This window comes from Pan paniscus, chromosome 20, assembly GCF_029289425.2.
Source record: "Pan paniscus chromosome 20, NHGRI_mPanPan1-v2.0_pri, whole genome shotgun sequence".
NCBI classification, from domain to species: Eukaryota; Metazoa; Chordata; class Mammalia; order Primates; family Hominidae; genus Pan; species Pan paniscus.
Window position 1 is genome coordinate 27,258,428 of NC_073269.2, and position 18,778 is coordinate 27,277,205.

Sequence of the window (18,778 nt, forward strand, 5' to 3'; positions counted from 1 at the left end):
ACACACACACACACACACACACACACGTACATATATACAAATTTGTTATAGGTTCCCAGTGAATAAATCTATTTTTTTTTTTTTTTTTTTTTTGAGACAGAGTCTCATTCTGTGTCCCAGGCTGGAGTGCAGTGGTATGATCTCGGCTCACTGCAACCTTTGCCTCCTGGGTTCAAGTGATTCTCCTGCCTTAGCCTCCCAAGTAGCTAGTATTATAGGTGCCCACCACCATGCCCATATAATTTTTGTATTTTTAGTAGAGATGGGGTTTCACTATGTTGGCCAGGCCAGTCTCGAACTCCTGACCTCAAGTGATCCACCTGCCTCGGCCTCCCAAAGTGCTGGGATTACAGGTGTGAGCCACCGTGCCCAGCCTAAATCTATAAGTTTTATGTCCTTTTTTGTCTCCTTGGAGTTTTGACTTCAAATACATTTTATAAAATATGACAGTTTTTGACTAAGATGTAGGTTGCATAATATTATTTTGATTTCTTCTGCTCTCATTTGATTAATACTTGCATGAAATGTATTCTTGCATTGTCCCCCTTTCAGTGGTTTTTTATCATTAGATCTCAACTGACTTTTGTAGAAAAAAAAGTTGGATCTTGGTTTTTAAAATTTTAAATCTATTTATTGAAAGTATGTCTCTTGATTTGAAAGTTAATTTTATATATATTTAAATAATTTTCTGAGACTTACTGTTTTAATTATTTTATTTGATTCTTGCATCTTTGTTTCTCATTTTCTCTGTGTCTTTTTGATTTTTGTATTGATATGCTTTTACTTATTTCTAATTCACTGTTGTGTATCTATACAGATTTTTTGTGTGTGTGTGGTGCCTTGGGGGTTACATATAACCTCTATAAGAAACAACAGTATATTTTTAATTTGGTATAAAATAAACTTCAGTTGAATAAAAAATTCTTCCTCATTACATCTGCCCTGAAATTTGTCATTGATGTTGCCAATTATGTTTTTACATTGTATATTCATTAACAGATGTTTAATTTCTGTGCTTTTATTTTTCAAATTTTAGAGAATAGATTAAAATGTTTTCTGCACCATTATGATAATGCCACAAGATTCTATTTTTGTGTATGTGCATATCTTTCCCAGAAAATAATGTATTTTTATTTGATTATGTGGTGTTTTCTCGAATTCTTTTACTTTCAGTTTAAAGAACTGCTTTCAGTGTCTTTTATATGTAGGGCATATGCAGTGCTAATAATATACTTTTTCATAATTTGGTTTTTTTTGGAAGGTTTTTTCTTTTTATTTGGTAGGGCAGATTTGTTGATGGTATTATTCTCACTTGGTAGATTTTTTTTTTTTTTTTTCAGGACTTAGACTGTGTCACACAGTTTCTTTCTGGCCTGCAAAATTCTTGTTGATAATTTACTGGTTATAAGACTATGTTTGTAAATGACACATTGCTTTTATCTTGCAGCTTCCAAGACTTTCTTCTTGTCTGTGATTTTTGAAAATGTGCTTATAAATGTATTTGTTATAAATATCTTTGTGTGTATCCTAATTTGTTTGTTGAACTTCCTCATTTTTACATCATTTTTTTCCTACTTTTAGGATTTTCCAGTTATTTATTTTTCTGTTTTTTTTACCTCCAAATTAAAAAAAAATTGTAGATACTTTCGTTTTTATTCTCATTTTTCTGATTTTCTTTCTTTTTTTTTTTTTTTTTTTTTCGTTTGAGACAGAGTCTCGCTGTGTTGCCTAGGCTGGAGTGCAGTGGCGCGATCTTGGCTCACTGCAAGCCCCGCCTCCCAGGTTCATGCAGTTCTCCTGCCTCAGCCTCCCGAGTAGCTGGGACTACAGGCGCCTGCCACCACGCCTGGCTAATTTTTTTGTATTTTTTTTTTTTTTAATAGAGACGGGTTTTCACTGTGTTGGCCAGGATGGTCTCGATCTCCTGACCTCATGATCCACCCACCTCAGCCTCCCAAAATGCTGGGATTACAGGCGTGAGCCACCACGCCCAGCCCATTTTTGTGATTTTCTACACTGGGCCGTGTTCCTGTTTCACTCATTGAATATTATTCAATTTATTATCAGTGTTTAAAATTAATGTGTACATCTTTTTTATGGTTTCTTTCTGAAATTTATATAATATTTTTGATGAGACTATATTGCCTTGTTTTGTATACATTGTAATCTTTGATTGAGATTTGGACATTAAAAAAAGCTACCTGTCACAGTCTTTAAAATGTAGTTTTTTCTGACATAGTCTGAAAATAATTATCTTGGCTAGAGATTCTGAGAGTCTCTCAAACATGTTCTTAGGATGTGCCTTGTCTAAAATTTTGTGTTTAGTTTTTAGTTAAAGCAGTTTATTATTCATGTTTCTTTCTTCTTCTTCTTTTTTTTTTTTTTTTTCTGAGACACAGTTTTGCTCCTGTCACCCAGGCTGGAGGGCAGTGGCATGGTCTCAGCTCACTGCAGTCTCCACCTCCCGAGTTCAAGTGGTCCTCTTGTCTCAGCCTCCCACGTAGCTGGGATTACAGGCATTTGACCCCATGCTCAGCTAATTTTGTATTTTTAGTAGAGACAGTGTTTCACCATGTTGGCCAGGCTGGTCTCGAACTCCTGACCTCAGGTGATCCACCCACCTCGGCCTCCCAAAGTGCTAGGTTTACAGGTGTGAGCCACCACGCTCAGCCTATTCATAGTTCTTCTTAATAACCAATAATCACTTGCTATAATTGTTTCCTGTCTATGATATCACAGTCTTTCTGCTGCTGTAAAACTTATCTTTCATTTCAGCAGACTCAAACTGTCATTTGAAAGAATACCTCTATTTCTTTCAGAACTTTATGTAATGAGGGACAGGAACCAGTGTCTGTAAAAGCCCCTACCATTCAGAAATAAAGATGTATAAGCCAGTATTTTACTTGTCTTTTAAAAAGGAAACCAGGAATTGGCAATTTATTTCTAAAGTCACTATGTTTTATTGGGAAACAGGAACATCTGTGTTGGGTAAATGGAACTGACTTTTCTTCTATGTGGCTGTTTGCATTGGGCTCACCTGGGGCACTGCACACTTAACTTACTTTAATTTTTCACAAATGTAATTTGGTCTGTATGTTTTTGTTACATTATATGTCTTTGAAAAAGTTAGAGCCTGTAATATTTTGCTACTTGTGATGTAGTTTGTATAATTTTATAGGTTAGATTTGTAAAGTATATTCATCTGTATGTAGTAAGTGGAGTAATTGATTATTTTTATTTCTTGCAGTTGTATGTTCTTATTTTGCCCAAGACTTTTGGCCAAAGCAGGGCATAAAAAATTGTTTCCAAAAAGTGACACTGAAAAGATATAAAAAATGTGGACATGAAAATTTACAGTTAGGAAAATACCATAAAAGCATGGATGAGTGTAAGGTGCACGAAGAATGTTACAATGGACTTAACCAGTGTTTGAGAACTACCCAGAGCAAAATATTACAATGTGACAAATATGTGAAAGTCTTTCATAAATTTTCAAATTCAAACAGATATAAGATAAGACATACTGGAAAGAAACCTTTCAAATGTAAAGAATGTGAAAAGTCATTTTGCATGCTTTCACACTTAGCTCAACATAAAAGAATTCATACTGGAGAGAAACCCTACAAATGTAAAGAATGTGGGAAGGCGTATAATGAGGCCTCAAACCTTTCTACACATAAGAGAATTCATACTGGAAAGAAACCTTACAAATGCGAACAGTGTGGAAAATCCTTTAACCGGCTTTCACACCTTACTACACATAAGATAATTCATACTGGAAAGAAACCCTACATATGTGAGGACTGTGGCAAAGCTTTTAACCAATCTGCAAACCTTACTACACATAAGAGAATTCATACTGGAGAGAAACCGTACAAATGTGAAGAATGTGGCAAAGCTTTTAGCCAGTCCTCAACCCTTACTGCACATAAGATAATTCATGCTGGAGAGAAACCTTACAAATGTGAAGAATGTGGCAAATCTTTTAACCAATCCTCAACCCTTACTACACATAAGATAATTCATACTGGAGAGAAATTCTACAAATGTGAAGAATGTGGCAAGGCGTTTAGCCGGTTCTCACACCTTACTACACATAAGAGAATTCATTCTGGAGAGAAACCCTACAAATGTGAAGAATGTGGCAAAGCTTTTAAACAATCCTCAACCCTTACTACACATAAGAGGATTCATTCTGGAGACAAATTCTACAAATGTGAAGTATGTAGCAAAGCCTTTAGCTGGTTCTCACACCTTACTACACATAAGAGAATTCATACTGGAGAGAAACCCTACAAATGTGAAGAATGTGGCAAAGCTTTTAACCAGTCCTCAACTCTTTCTAAACATAAGGTAATTCATACTGGAGAGAAACCCTACAAATGTGGAGAATGTGGCAAAGGCTTTAACCAGTCCTCACACCTTACTACACATAAGATAATTCATACTGGAGAGAAACCCTACAAGTGTGAAGAATGTGGCAAAGCCTTTAACAACTCCTCTATTCTTAACAGACATAAGATGATTCATACTGGAGAGAAATTCTACAAACCTGAAAGTTGTGACAATGCTTGTGACAACATCTCAAACATTTCCAAACGTAAAAGAAATTGTGCTGGTGAGAAAACATAGAAATATGAATAATGTGACAAAGCCTTTAAATGGTTATCACACTTGTTTGTAGGTAAGGTAATTCATACTGGAGAAAACATCACAAGTGTGAACAGTGTGGCAAGACTTAAACAATGCTCACACCTTATTGCATAGGAAAGCCTTTATACTTGAGAACAAATGTACAAATATACAGAAAGTAAAAAAGTGATTAATATCTGCTCACATCTTAACATCAGAGAATTTATACTTAATAGCATTAAAAGTGCAATTACTGTCAAAAGACTCTTGAGAAAATGTAAGCCTTTAAAGTGCTGAAGAGGATTTATTTTGAAGACAAACATTACAAATATAAAGAGAGTTGTAGTAACTTTACTTGTAACACAGATCTTGTTGTATTCATTTTGTATTAGAGGCAAACCCTGAAGCAATTACTCAAACTTTGTTCAACATCAGTGAATTTATATTGAATAAAAACCCTGTAAATGTAATAAATTTAGAAAAAAACATTTATTCAAAAACTACAGGTTAGAAAACTCCAGAGAGTTCATAGTAAAATATATTTTTGCAGATGCAGTAAATAGGAAAAAAAAATTTAATCCAAAATTAAGTCTATGTAAATATCAGAGAATTTACATTAGAAATATATAAGGCACTGACACTTCAGATTTTACACTAAATCAGAGTTCTGAGTTTAGAAAATAATCCAAAACTAAAGTTGGGAGAAAAATTATTTGTATATAACTTTAAAAGAGTAGAAGATTTTTTGGAGAGTTATAATTACAAGTATACTTTTTTTGGAAAGCTTACAGATTTTTTAAAAAGTAATTAACTCAAATTACTTCATGTAAATAATGTTGTAATTAACTCAAATTACTTCATGCTAAATAAATTAATTTCTTTCTTTTTTTTTTTTTCTTTTAAGACAGAGCCCCACTCTGTCACCCAGGCTGGAGTGCAGTGGCGCTTTCTCGGCTCACTGCCGTCTCCAGCGTTCAAGTGATTCTCCTGCCTCAGCCTTCTGAGTAGCTGGGATTACAGGCACACACCACCACGCCCAGCTAAGTTTTATATTTTTAGTAGAGCCGGGGTTTTGCCATGTTGGCCAGGCTGGTCTCAAACTCGTGACCTCAGGTGGTCCGCCCAGCTTGGCCTCCCAAAGTGCTGGGATTATAGGTGTTAGCCACTGGGCCCAGCCCATGCTGTTTCTCTTTCCCTATTGTATTCATCTGTGAAAGTGTATGACCAATTGTTGCTGCATCAAAGATATGAGAGATATTTTTTTTTAGGTGAGCATTTATGACCTCTTCAATGAAAGAGTAAGGACATTAAAATGTAAGATGCATGATGAAAATCTTAAGTAAAGAGGTTCTTTGTGGTTCACTTACAGTATTGAGTGATGCATGAGGTAGGTGTTCAGAGTAATATTCTGCATTATATTGAGAGACGAATATTTTTAGTTTTAGTTAAAATTAAAATAATATATTATTTTACTAATTGTACTTTTATGAAACAAAATGCAATACATGTTAAAAATTTTATATTATGTGTGAAAATTTCTTAATTGAACATTTTTAACATTAAATATTGTGCATTCAATCAAGTCACATTATTCCACTTAATTTAACCTAGTCCACCTTACTCAAGGGTGTAGGTAAAAGATCGTAACAATACACTATTTGGTAAAATAATGGACTAACATCTCTAGTAATCTTTTTTGCCAGTGGCTTTAAACTGCAAAAAAGTTAAGGAATATTGTTTCTGTAGGTAAAATTTTTATTTTTTTCCCATTTAAATTTACTTTTGTTAATTTTTGTGGGCACATAATATTTATGTTATATATGGCATATTCTGATAGGCATACAATATATAATTTATATTAATAATCACATTAGGATAAATGACGTATCCACCACCTCTAGAATTTATTTTTTGTATTACGAACAATTCAGTTCTACAGTTTTAGATAATTTCAAATGTATAATTAAATTGTTATTGACTACAGGTTTATTTTTATAATAATAAAAATTATATACAAGTATAAACAAAATTTACACATTTTTGAGTCCTGAATAAATACTTTTAAAAATTTCTTATATATTTTTCTTTGAATATGTGGCCTCTCTGCTTGCAAACACATACAGACTTTTAGTTTTGATTTACATAGAGTTAAATTTACACATCTGTTAGTCTAAATATAAACCTTAGGTGTAAGAAAATTATTTTAATAAGGTGTCTAATTTTCTTTTTGATTTTTTTTTTTGACAGAGTTTTGCCCTGTTGCCTAGGCTGGAGTGCAGTGGTGTGATATCGGCTCGCTGCAACCTCTGCTTCGCAGGATCAAGCAATTTTCCTGTCTCAGTCTCCTGAGTAGCTAGGACTACAGGCGCAGGCCACCACACCTGGATAATTTTTGTATTTTTAGTACAGACAGGGTTTCATCATATTGGTCAGGCTAGTCTTGAACTCCTGACCTCAGGTGATCCACCCACCTCAGCCTCCGAAAGTACTAGGATTACAGGCGTGAGCCACCATGCCCGGCCAAGTGTCCAATTTTCTAGAAAACAAAAATCTTCAAAAATGTGAATGCAAATTTCTGCTCTCTGCTTTGTTCTGAATTTATTACTGTACAATCTTATGGCTTATGATTCAGAATCTTGCCATGCAAATTCTCTGTTTTTACTTGCCTGGTACTCATGCTAGACCCATAATATCTTGTTTCTTATATAAATTTTTTGTTTTATGGTTTATGAAGTTTTCATTATGTGAGCTGCTCTGTGATTATATGAATGATTTTAATGCAATTGAGTCATGGACCGGGCGCGGTGGCTCACGCCTATAATCCCAACACTTTGGGAGGCCAAGGTGGGTGGATCACTTGAGGTCAGGAGTTCAAGATCAACTTGGCCAACATGGTGAACCCTCCTCTCTACTAAAAATACAAAAATTAGCTGGGCATGGTGGCGCGCACCTGTAATCCCAGCTACTGGGAGGCTGAGGCAGGAGAATAGCTTTAACCCGGGAGACAGGTTGTAGTGAGCTGAGATTGCACCTCTGCACTCCAGCCTGGGCAACAGAGGAAGACTCCATCTCAAAAAAAAAAAAAGAAAGAAAAAGAAATTTAGTCATGCACACAAAATAATTTTTACCTGTAATTCTAAAATTAGTTTGTTAAATTATATTTTATTTAGTTGGAACATTCCATTTTGTTCTTTTAATTGGAGAACCCTATATAAGCCTACTTTTCTTAAGTTACTGTTTTTTTCACTTTTTATAATGGATATAAGTAAATTTATTCATTGACTGGGCCAATTTGTTCAGGTAAGTACTAGGGAAGCTTCATAAGTCATGAAAATGTTTTTATACCTAAATGTAGCAAACAAACATGACGGTGCTTGCTGTATAACAGATGCTCCATAATAAGGCATAAATACTCCTGTGAAACTTGCAACTTCATGTTCAGAGGTAGAAAATATCAAAGGTAAACAATTGATTCTTCATGTGGCGAGTACTTTTTTTTCAGGCTGCAAAGCTGAATTTTGCTGAATTTAAAAAGAAGTTCTGCTTCATTTATTTTCTAATTATCTTAAGTTTTGTTTGTCTTTTTATGTGTATTCCACCCATGTATGCATCATAGCCCTTCTTCTTCTGTGTTATGGCTACAGTTTTCCCACTGTTTTCTTCATGCCATGTCATTTCATACGGTGTTTTGTGGGTTTTGATGAGAACTGTGATATTTTTTAATGCACTGAAAAATTGGTTTCAACTGGAGAGTTTGCTTATCAATATAACTTTCAGATCAGTTAATTAAGGTAAAAGGCATACACTGTCCACAGGAGAGAGGATTAAATCGGTTAGCATGGTGCTTCTTTCTTTGTAAAAAGAAAAAGTATTGTTTGTAAAAAGAAAATCTTACTAGATTTTTACCCAAAGTGTGACAAATATAAAATTTGCTAGAAAATATATCATAGAAGTTAAAATTTTAAGAGAGTTTATGGTAAGTAAACCATATTAAATTTAATTTTTTCTTTTTTTTTTTTTTTTAAGACAGTCTCACTCTGTCACCCAGGCTGGAGTGCGGTGGCACAATCTGGGCTCACTGCAACCTACATCTTCCAGATTCAAGCGATTCTTCCGCCTCAGCCTCCCTAGTAGCTGCCCCAAGCTTAAAATAAAGCACTAAAGTACACTGGCTCCTCCCATGCACTGTGCTGGGTTTAAAACATGCTGTCAAGCCTGGGCGCGGTGGCTCACGCTTGTAATCCGAGCACTTTGGGAGGCCGAGGAGGGTGGATCACCTGAGGTCAGGAGTTCAAGACCAGCCTGGCCAAACATGGCAAAAACGCATCTCCAATGAAAATACAAAAATTAGCTGGGTGTAACGGCACACTCCTGTAATCCCAGCTACACGGGAAGCTGGGGCAGGAGAATCGCTTGCACCTGAGAGGCGGAGATTGCAGTGAGCAGAGATGGTGCCATTGTATTCCAGCCTGGGCTACAAGAGCAAAACTCTGTCTCAAAACAAACAAAAAAAACCCACAAAAACCATGCTGTCAAGTATCAAAATTCCTGTGGTTATGACTGACACATGATAAAACAGCACAAAAACTATTTTTTATACTATTCAGCCAAGTTTATGACAAAGACACAGACATTATTTGAAATACTGTTATCTTTCTATAAGGTTTTAGAAATGTATTCTCTAACTTGAAAGAGAAAATGTGTATTTATTCTGTAAAACAGCATTTTGAAGTATATACAGGTGGTCAGATGCTTATTAGCTTTATGTAATTAATGCTTTATCTCAAATAGTTAACATTTTGATGGTGAGATTACATAACATTGTCTTAGCATTTTTTCAAACATAACAAATGCAATATTATAAACTATAGTCGCAATGCCGAACAATCTTGAACTTATTCCTCCTATCCAACTATATGTATTATTTGGCAGATATCTTTCGAATTCCTCCATTTTTTAAAATACCTTGGCATCTAGTGGTCACCGTTTTGTTCTCCACATCAATGAGATTAAGTTTTTTTGAATCCATGTGTAAGTGAAATGAGATACTAATCATTTTGTAACTGGCTTATTTCAACTAATATAATGTCCTTCAGGTTAATCCATGTGATTGAAAATAGAATTTTCTTTTAAATATAAATAGTATTCCATTGTGTATATATGCCATATTGTCTTTATTTACTTATTAGATGTTGAACTGTTGATTGCATAATTTGGCTGTTGGGAAGAGTGCTGAAAGCAACATAGAAGTGTGAATATTTCTTCATTCTGATTTTGTTTTGAATACATACCCAACAGTGCAATTGCTGTATTATATAGTAGTTTGATTTTAAGTTTTTTTGAGTAATCTCTATTTTGTTATTCATAATGGCTGTCCTCATTTACATTCAAACCAACAGTGTGTAAGCATTTTCTTTTGTTGACATCCTTACCAACTAACACTTTTTTCTTTTATTTATTTATTTTTGAGACCGTTTCACTGTGTCACCCAGGCTGGAGTGCAGTGGTGCGATCTTGGCTCACTTACAACCTCCGCTTCCCGGGTTCAAGCAATTCTCCTGCCTCAGCCTCCCAAGCAGCTGGGATTACAGGTCCCTGCCATCATGCCCGGCTAATTTTGTATTTTTAGTAGAGATGGGGTTTTGCCATGTTGGCCAGGTTGGTCTCGAACTCTTGATCTCAGGTGATCCACCTGCCTTGGCCTCCCAAAATGCTGGGATTACAGGCATGAGCCATTGCATCCGGCCCTTTTTTTTTTCATTTTTAGTAAGCGTCATTCTAATGAGTGAGTTGATATCTCATAGTCTTTTTTGGCTTGCTTTCCCTAATAAGAATTGACATTCGGCTGGGCGCAGTGGCTTACACCTGTAATCTCAGCACTTTGCGAGGCCAAAGCGGGCGGATCACCTGAGGTCAGGAATTCGAGACCAGCCTGGCCAACATGGTGAAACCCTGTCTCTACTAAAAATACAACAATTAGCTGGGTATGGTGACGCACGTCTGTAATCCCAGCTACTCAGTAGGCTGAGGCAGGAGAATCGCTTGAACCCATGAGGTGGAGGTTGCAGTGAGACGAGATCGTGCCACTACACTCCAGCCTGGGTGACAGAATGAGACTCCATCTCAAAAAAAAAAAAAAAAAAGACATTCAGCATTTTTAAATATATCTATTTGCTATATGTATGTATTTTCTTGAAAAATATGCTTTTTGCTTTTTTTTTTTTTGAGATGGAGTCTTGCTCTGTTACCCAGGCTGGAGTGTAGTGGCGTGATCCCTCAGCCTCCCGAGTAGCTGGGAGTACAGGCACCTGCCACCACGCCTGGCTAATTTTTTGTTTTTTAGTAGAGATGAGGTTTCACCATGTTGGCCAGGCTGTTCTCGAACTCCTGACCTTGTGATCTGCCCGCCTGAGCCTCCCGAAGTGCTGGGATTACAGGCGTGAGCCACTGTGCCTGGCCAGCTCATTTTCAATAGTTATTTGTTTTATGTTGTATAGTCATTTAATTTTCTTATATATTTTTGATATTAATGCCTTGTCCCATTTTTTAGTTATTCTGTTGATTGTATTCTATGCAGCAGCATTTTAATTTGAAGTATTCTGACTCATTTATTTTTTTCCTTTTGTTCCCTGGGATTTTGAGTTTAAATGTTAATGGGGCCTTCTCTCTGGTTTTTGTTGTTGTTGTTGTTGTTGTTGTTGTTTGTTTGTTTGTTTTTGTAGTAGTAATGGTAGTTTCAGAGTTTCAGGCCTTACATTTAAATATCTAATTTATTTTGAGTGGATTTTTACATGTGGTGTGAGTTAGGGTCTCCTTTTATTGCTCTGCATTTGGCCATAAAGTATTCTCAACATAATTTTCTGTCTTTTTCCTACGAAATTGTCACCTTTATTTAAAATCAGTTAGCTGTAAGTACATGGCTATATTTCTGGAATCTTTTTTTTGCTCCGTTGGCCTAGTGTCTGTTTTTATTCAAGCACCATACTGTTTTTGTTACTGTACTTTTGTAGTATATTTCAAAGTCAGGTAGGGTGATAGATTCACTTTTTTCTGTTAGATTGCTTTGGCTATTGAGGGTCTTTTGTGGTACAATATACATTGTAGATGTATTTTTTAAGAATTTTTATTAAGTATGTCACTGATATTTTCATTGAGGTTGCATTATATCTTTAGGTTATTTTGTGTAATACAAATATTTAACAATATTAATAATGGCAATTCATTAATGATTAACTTTTTAATTCATGTATTAATTTCTTGAATGTTTTTAGAGTATAATGTAAAGTGCTTCAAAATTTTGATTAAATTTATTTCAAAGTATAGTTAGTACAGTTACTGTAGATGGAATTGTTTTTTAAATTTATTTTGAGATAGTTCATAGAAATGCTACTGACATTTGGATATTGGTTTTGTATTCCACATGTTTAATAAATTTATTAGTTTTAATAGTTTTTGGTAAAGTCTTAGGCTTTTCTTAGGATTATGTATAGGGATAAAAGATTATTTTTTATTATTTATTATTATTTTTTGAGATGGAGTTTTGCTCTTGTCACGTAGGCTAGAGTGCAATGGTGCGATCTCGGCTCACTGCAACCTCTGCCTGCCGCATTCAAGCAATTCTCCTGCCTCAGCCTCCTGTGTAGCTGGGATTACACGCATGCGCCACCACACCCAGCTAATTTTTGCATTTTCAGTAGAGATGGGTTTCACCATGTTGGCCAGGTTGGTCTCGAACTCCTGACCTTAGGTGATGCACCTGCCTCGGCCTCCCAAAGTGCTGGAATTACAGGTGTGAGCCACAGCACCCAGCCTGAGATAAAAGATTATCATACAATGATAATTTAACTCCTTTTTTTCCAATCTGGATGCCTTTGATTTTATTCTTTAATTTCTCTGTCTTGGACATTTAGTACTATGTTTAGTAAGACTGAAGAAAGTGCACATCCTTGACTTGTTTTAGCTCTTAGAGTAAAATCTTACAGCATTTCCCTATTCAGTATGTTAATACCTGTGCATTTTTTGTTATATTTGACATTTATTGCCTTGAGGTGCCTTTGTCCTGTACCTAAATTTTTCAGAGATTTATCATGAGGGAATGTTGAATTTTGTCAAGCTTTTATTCTCCATGTATTTAAACGCTAGAGATGCAAGAATCACAACTAATTCTACATAAATACAAAATATCTTCAGAGACCACTATGAACATCTCTATGCATGCAGACTAGAAAATTTAGAGAAAATAGGTAACTCCTGGATACACACAACTTTCCAAGATCAAACCATGAAGAAACAGAAGTTTTGAACAGACCAAACATGTATAAAATGTATAATAATATGAAAATTAATTTTAAAAACCTTACCAACCATAAAGAGCCCTATATCATATAAAATCATAGCCAAATTTTACCACATATAAAAAGATGATCTGGTACTAGTCTTACTGAACGTATTCCAAAATATCAAGGTGGGGTTCTGCCCTAACTCATTATATGAAACCGGTGTCATTTTGTTACCAAAATCTAGTAAAGACCCAACAAAAGAAAACTAGAAACCAGTATTCCTGGTGAACCACTGAAGCAAAAATCCTTCATGAAATACAAGTAAACTGAGTTTATAAGCAAATCCAAAGTTTATTTTGGCACAGTCATGTGAGGTTCATTTCATGTGTGCAAAGATGTTTTGTCATATGCAAGTAATTAAGTGCAATTCACCATGTAAAGATACTTAAAAGCAAAAAATTACATGATTAACACAACAGATGCAGAAAAAGCATTAAAGAAAATTTAACGTTAAAATATGAAAATATTCTTAACAAATGACATTGATGAAACATACCTCAAATTAATAAGAGCCATCTGTGACAAATCTTCATCCAACATACTGAACAGGCAAAAGTTGGATTTATTCTTCATAAGAATAAAAATTAGACAAGAATATAGACTTAAACAGTCTTATTCAACATAGTTCTGAAAGTTTTAGCCAGAGCAGTGCAACAAGATAAAGAAATAAAAGGCATCCAAATAGGAAAAGAGGAAGTCAAATTATCTTCACTGATGATATAATTCTCTATGTAGAAAACTTTAAAGATTTCACCAAATGTCTGCTAAGCCTAAAAAATGGCTTCAGCAAAATTTCAGGATACAAAATCAAACACAAATAAGTAGCATTTCTGTCCACCAATAATATTCAAACTGAGAACAAAATCAAGAACACAGTCCTATTTACAATAGCCACATACACACAAAAATAATAGAAATACATTCAATCAAGGAAGTAAAATATTTCTACAAGAAGCGTAAAACAATGCTGAAAGAAATTAGAGACAATGCAAATAAAAAAGCATTATGTACTCATGGACTTCAAAAAACAATATAATTAAAATGTCCATGCTACCAAAAGTAACCTACAGATTAAGTGCTATTTCTATCAAACGCTCAGTGCCATTTTTTATAGAATTAGAAAAAACTAATTTATTATTCTTTTTTTGAGATGGAGTTTCACTCTTGTCGCCAGGCTGGAGTGCAATGGCGCAATCTCAAGCTCACTGCAACCTCCGCCTCCCGGGTTCAAGTGATTCTCCTGCCTCAGCCTCCTGAGGAGCTGGGATTACAGGTGCCCACCACTGGGCCCTGCTAATTTTGTATTTTTAGTGGAGACAGGGTTTCACCATGTTGGTCAGGCTGGTCTCAAACTCCTGACTTCAGGTGATCCACCCACCGCAGCCTCCCAAAGTGCTGGGGTTACAGGCATGAGCCACTGTGCCCAGCCCATTATTTTTCATATAGAAATCTGTATGTCAACAAAAGATGCCATGAATTTCAAGTTAACATGCTCACACATATATTCTCCCTAGAAAGGTACTCCTGTGTTTACAGTAAAGGTGTAACATTTCTGATCTTTGGGCTGCTGTGTTTGTGTGAAATAAGAAGGCAGCAAGTAAAGCAGAGTCAACCATGACTTTCTAGTTTCAACAGCCACAGCTCTGAAATTTAATGTTATGTCAACTGGAAATAATGACAGTATTTCAAAACTGAAAAAAAATTGAGAATTTTATATTTTTAGTTAATTATAATTTATAAAAAGTAGTTTCTGAATTGTTATGTTAAACAACTTGAACATGCAGATACCTAGAAGTTTCATCTGGATGATAGTATTAATATTTTAATAGCTTTTAGTTGTGGATCAAATTTGCTTCTTTGTGTTTACTGGAAAGCAATTCTTTATCTTCTACATGTAAATAAAGGAAAGGCTTTCCATAATCCTAATCATACAGATCTCCTAAAATTAGCACTATGTTTAGATTTGAATAAAATTCATAGCCCCATAAGTAATGTAAATGTTAATATTTCTTTCTAATAAAAGTGAAATAGCAATAGAAATAAGTTGTTAAAATGAGTTTTAAAAAACTTCACGTTTTATTAAATAGCATTTAATGCCACTTTATAAGTGACTAAATCAGTAATTTCAATCTATTCACTGAGAGGACTTAATATTCTTATTCAATCAAAAAAAGTTATTACACTCTTTCTGAAACTTTCAGAAACTGTAGACCACTCAATATATAATAAGGTACATGGATACCACAAATATTGTATATAATAATAGGCTCATCCTTTTAATATAAAAAATTCAATATATTTCAAAAGTAAAATTGGTGGCTCTTAGAAATCATGAGAGGAAAACCATTGTTAGTATCCATTTACCAAAGTGTGTTAAGCTTAGTAATGAGTACTCTCTCTTTCTTTCTTTCTTTCTTTCTTTCTTTCTTTCTTTCTTTCTTTCTTTCTTTCTTTCTTTCTTTTTTTTTTCGATGATGGAGTCTCGTTTTGTTGCCCAGGCTGGAGTGCAGTGGCACAATCTCGGCTCACTGCAACCTCTGCCTCCTGGGTTCAAGTAATTCTCCTGCCTCAGCCTCCCAAGTAGCTGGGATTACAGGTGCCTGCCAACACACTTGGCTAATTTTTGTGTTTTTAATAGAGACAGGGTTTCACCATGTTGGCCAGGCTGGTCTCGAACTCCTGACCTCAGGCTATCCACCTGCCTCGGCCTCTCAAAGTGCTGGGATTACAGGCATGAGCCACTGCACTCAGCCTAAATGTATTTTAAATACATATATTTAGATAGCTTTTTTTCTCTAACAAGTGAAAGAAATGTATTTACAAATTTAGAGAGGTTTTACTCCAAACAGTTGTTTAGAGTCTGTCTTTTAAGGTATTATATTATTTTGAACATTAAAAATCAACGTACTTTATTTCTGAGTGTTGGTTCAGACTATTCATAAAAGTTTACTAGCTTACATCACTAACTGAGCAAGCCATTAGAAATAAAATATGTATATGTTTTCTGAAATTTTAAGATGAATGTACACTTTTTTCTCCGGCCCAATTTCTTGAAGTTTCTGTCATTAATAAAAACCAGTATTAATAGTATTTTTGATTGGCAAATCAGAGTTGTATAATTCATGGGGTACAATGTGATGTTTCAATATACGCATATAATATGATTAAGTCTAGTTTAATAACATCTATCAACTTGCTTACCATTTTTTTGTGGTGATACATTTGAAATTTACTCTTAGTTATTTTTGAAATACAGTACTTGGCCAGGCGCCGTGCTGTGGCTCACGCCTATAATCCCAGCACTTTGGAAGGCCAAGGTGGGCGGGCAGATCACCTGAGGTCGGGAGTTCGAGACTCAGCCTGACCAACGTGGAGAAACCCTATCCCTACTAAAAATAAAAAATTAGCCTGGCGTGGTGTGATGGCGCATGCCTGTAATCCCAGCTACTCAGGAGGCCCAGGCAGGAGAATCGCTTGAACCCGGTAGGCGGAGGTTGCAGAGAACCGAGATCACGCCATTGCACTCCAGTCTGGGCAACAAGAGTGAAAGTCCATCTCAAAAAAAAAAAAAAAGAAAGAAAAAAAGAAATATACAGTACTTTATAGTTGACTGTCGTCATCCTGCTATGCAATAGATCTCGAAGTCTACTTATCCTTTCTATTTAAAACCTTGTACCCTTTGATCAACAACTTCCTATTTCCTTCCCACCACACCCAGCCTCCGGTAACCATTATTCCACTTCCTACTCTTTTGAGTTAGAATTTATTAGATTCTACATATAAATGAGATCATGCAGTGTTTGTCTTCTTGTGTCAGTCTTATTTCACCTAGCATAATGTCTTCCAAATTTATCTATATTGTTTTAAAGGACTGGATTTATCGCTTTTTAAGGCTGAATAGTATTCCATTGTGTATTTATACCAATTTTTTAATTTTTAAATTTTTTTTATTTTTTGAGACGGAGTCTCACTCTGTCACCCAGGCTGTAGTGCAGTGACGCAATCTCAACTCACTGCAACCTCCGCCTCCTGGGTTCAAGCGATTCTCCTGCCTCCTCATCCCAAGTAGCTGGGACTACAGGTGCCTGCCACCTTCCCTGGCTAATTTTTGTATTTTTTAGTAGAGACGAGGTTACGCCATTTTGGCCAGGCTGGTCCCGAACTCCTGACCTCAGGTGATCCACCCGCCTTGGCCTCCCAAAGTGCCCAAAGTGCTGGCATTACAGGCGTGAGCCACTGCACCCAGCCTAACAATCATTTTTAATAAAAATTAACACATTGAATAATTGAATAATTTTCATTGTTGTATATGTGTGTAAATGTATAAAATGATACTTGAAAAAAATAAGCCAGAAAAAGTATGTTAATATTTGTAATAAAATGGGAAGGTAGTTAATTATTATTTGCAAATGATATCTTTTGTTTACTTAGATAAAAAAAAGAAACTATAAGACTATTTTAACAGTCTATTCAGGTGGGTAGACAAAATTCTAAGATGATCGCCAGGATTCCCAATCTGTTGCACACCTGCTGTGTAATCCTCTCCTTTGGCGTGTAAAGAAAACATGACTTACTGTCGTGGGAAATCACTCATGAAATTAGGTTGCTGATGTATTGACTTTGTGTTCATCAAAAGGGAGATTATCCTGAAAGGGCTAAACTTAATCAGAGGTGCTTTTAAGAGAAAGACACGGGCCGGGCATGGTGGTTCACGCCTGTAATCCCAGCACTTTGGGAGGCCGAGACGGGTGGATCACTTGAGGTCAGGAGTTCGAGACCAGCCTGATCAACGTGGTGAAACCCATCTCTACTAAAAATACAAAAATTAACCAGTTAGCCGGGCGTTGTGGCATGCGCCTGTAATCCCAGCTCCTCAGGAGGCTGAGATGGGAGAATCACTTGAACCTGGGAGGCAGAGGTTGTAGTGAGCCAAGATCACACCACTGTACTCCAGCCTGGGCGACAGAGCGAGACTCTATCCTCCCCAAAAAATAAAAAGACACATTGTAGAAAAACACCCTTGCTGGCCTGGAAGTAAGTGACTTCTAGGTGGAACAGGTTGTAAGCTGCTCTTGGTGGCCACATGGCAGGAAACACGTTTGTATATTGTCATCATTCCTGCCTTCCACATGTTGCTTCCAATAGGGAGGATCCCATGACAGAGATAAAAAAGGGGGTCTTCTTCATGCAAAAATAATCACCTCTCATCTGGGATAGCTTAAGATAAAGAGAGGAGACCACAACATGAGCAAATCAATGGGAGGAAAAGGGCAACCTGGTTGAAAGGGCTCACTGGCATGATGGAGCAGCATTTACTAAGTTGTAGTGAATGATCAGCCTCTGGGATAGCAATAGTCAGCCAAGGAGGCTGAACTCATTTTTATTCTCATTAAATCAGCATATCTGCACCATTCTGGTGGCCCAGTGTTACACTACACATTACAAAAATAACACGGAGACCAGTGGGTAACTTCCTAGAATTGAGCTTATCATGAAAAAGCATATCTCATTATTTGTTTTCACAATTGAAAAACCTCGAAAACATAATGAATTTATTAATAATGAACTTCTGCTCATTTTAGAGGATTCTATGTTGTCATGTATTAAACTTTAAACACTTTAATATTAATATGTCTTGAATGCATAAACTATGCAGATAGTTTAACACGATAAAAGTAACAATTAGAAAAAAACATTTGAAATGGGATAGAATTTATCAAAATCACATCTTTTCAATGGTTTGGCATAATTGCCATGCTTTCTGAAGTGGCTAGATTATTAACAAGTAGCAAAGACAATTTTGGTTT

The 18,778-nt window shown here is 35.7% G+C and overlaps 1 protein-coding gene and 1 pseudogene across 1 annotated transcript in view; both read left to right on the plus strand.

Annotated features, from left to right (window-relative positions):
• LOC100972001 (zinc finger protein 98-like) overlaps positions 1-11,842 on the plus strand; it is a 37,629-nt gene extending 25,787 nt beyond the window's left edge. The window contains exon 4 of the mRNA XM_055104408.2: positions 3,248-11,842. Coding sequence (XP_054960383.1) covers positions 3,248-4,632 — 1,385 coding nt within the window. The 3' untranslated portion in view covers positions 4,633-11,842. The remainder of the gene's footprint in view (positions 1-3,247) is intronic.
• LOC129394841 (large ribosomal subunit protein eL34-like) overlaps positions 1-18,778 on the plus strand; it is a 31,870-nt pseudogene that overhangs the window by 5,783 nt on the left and 7,309 nt on the right.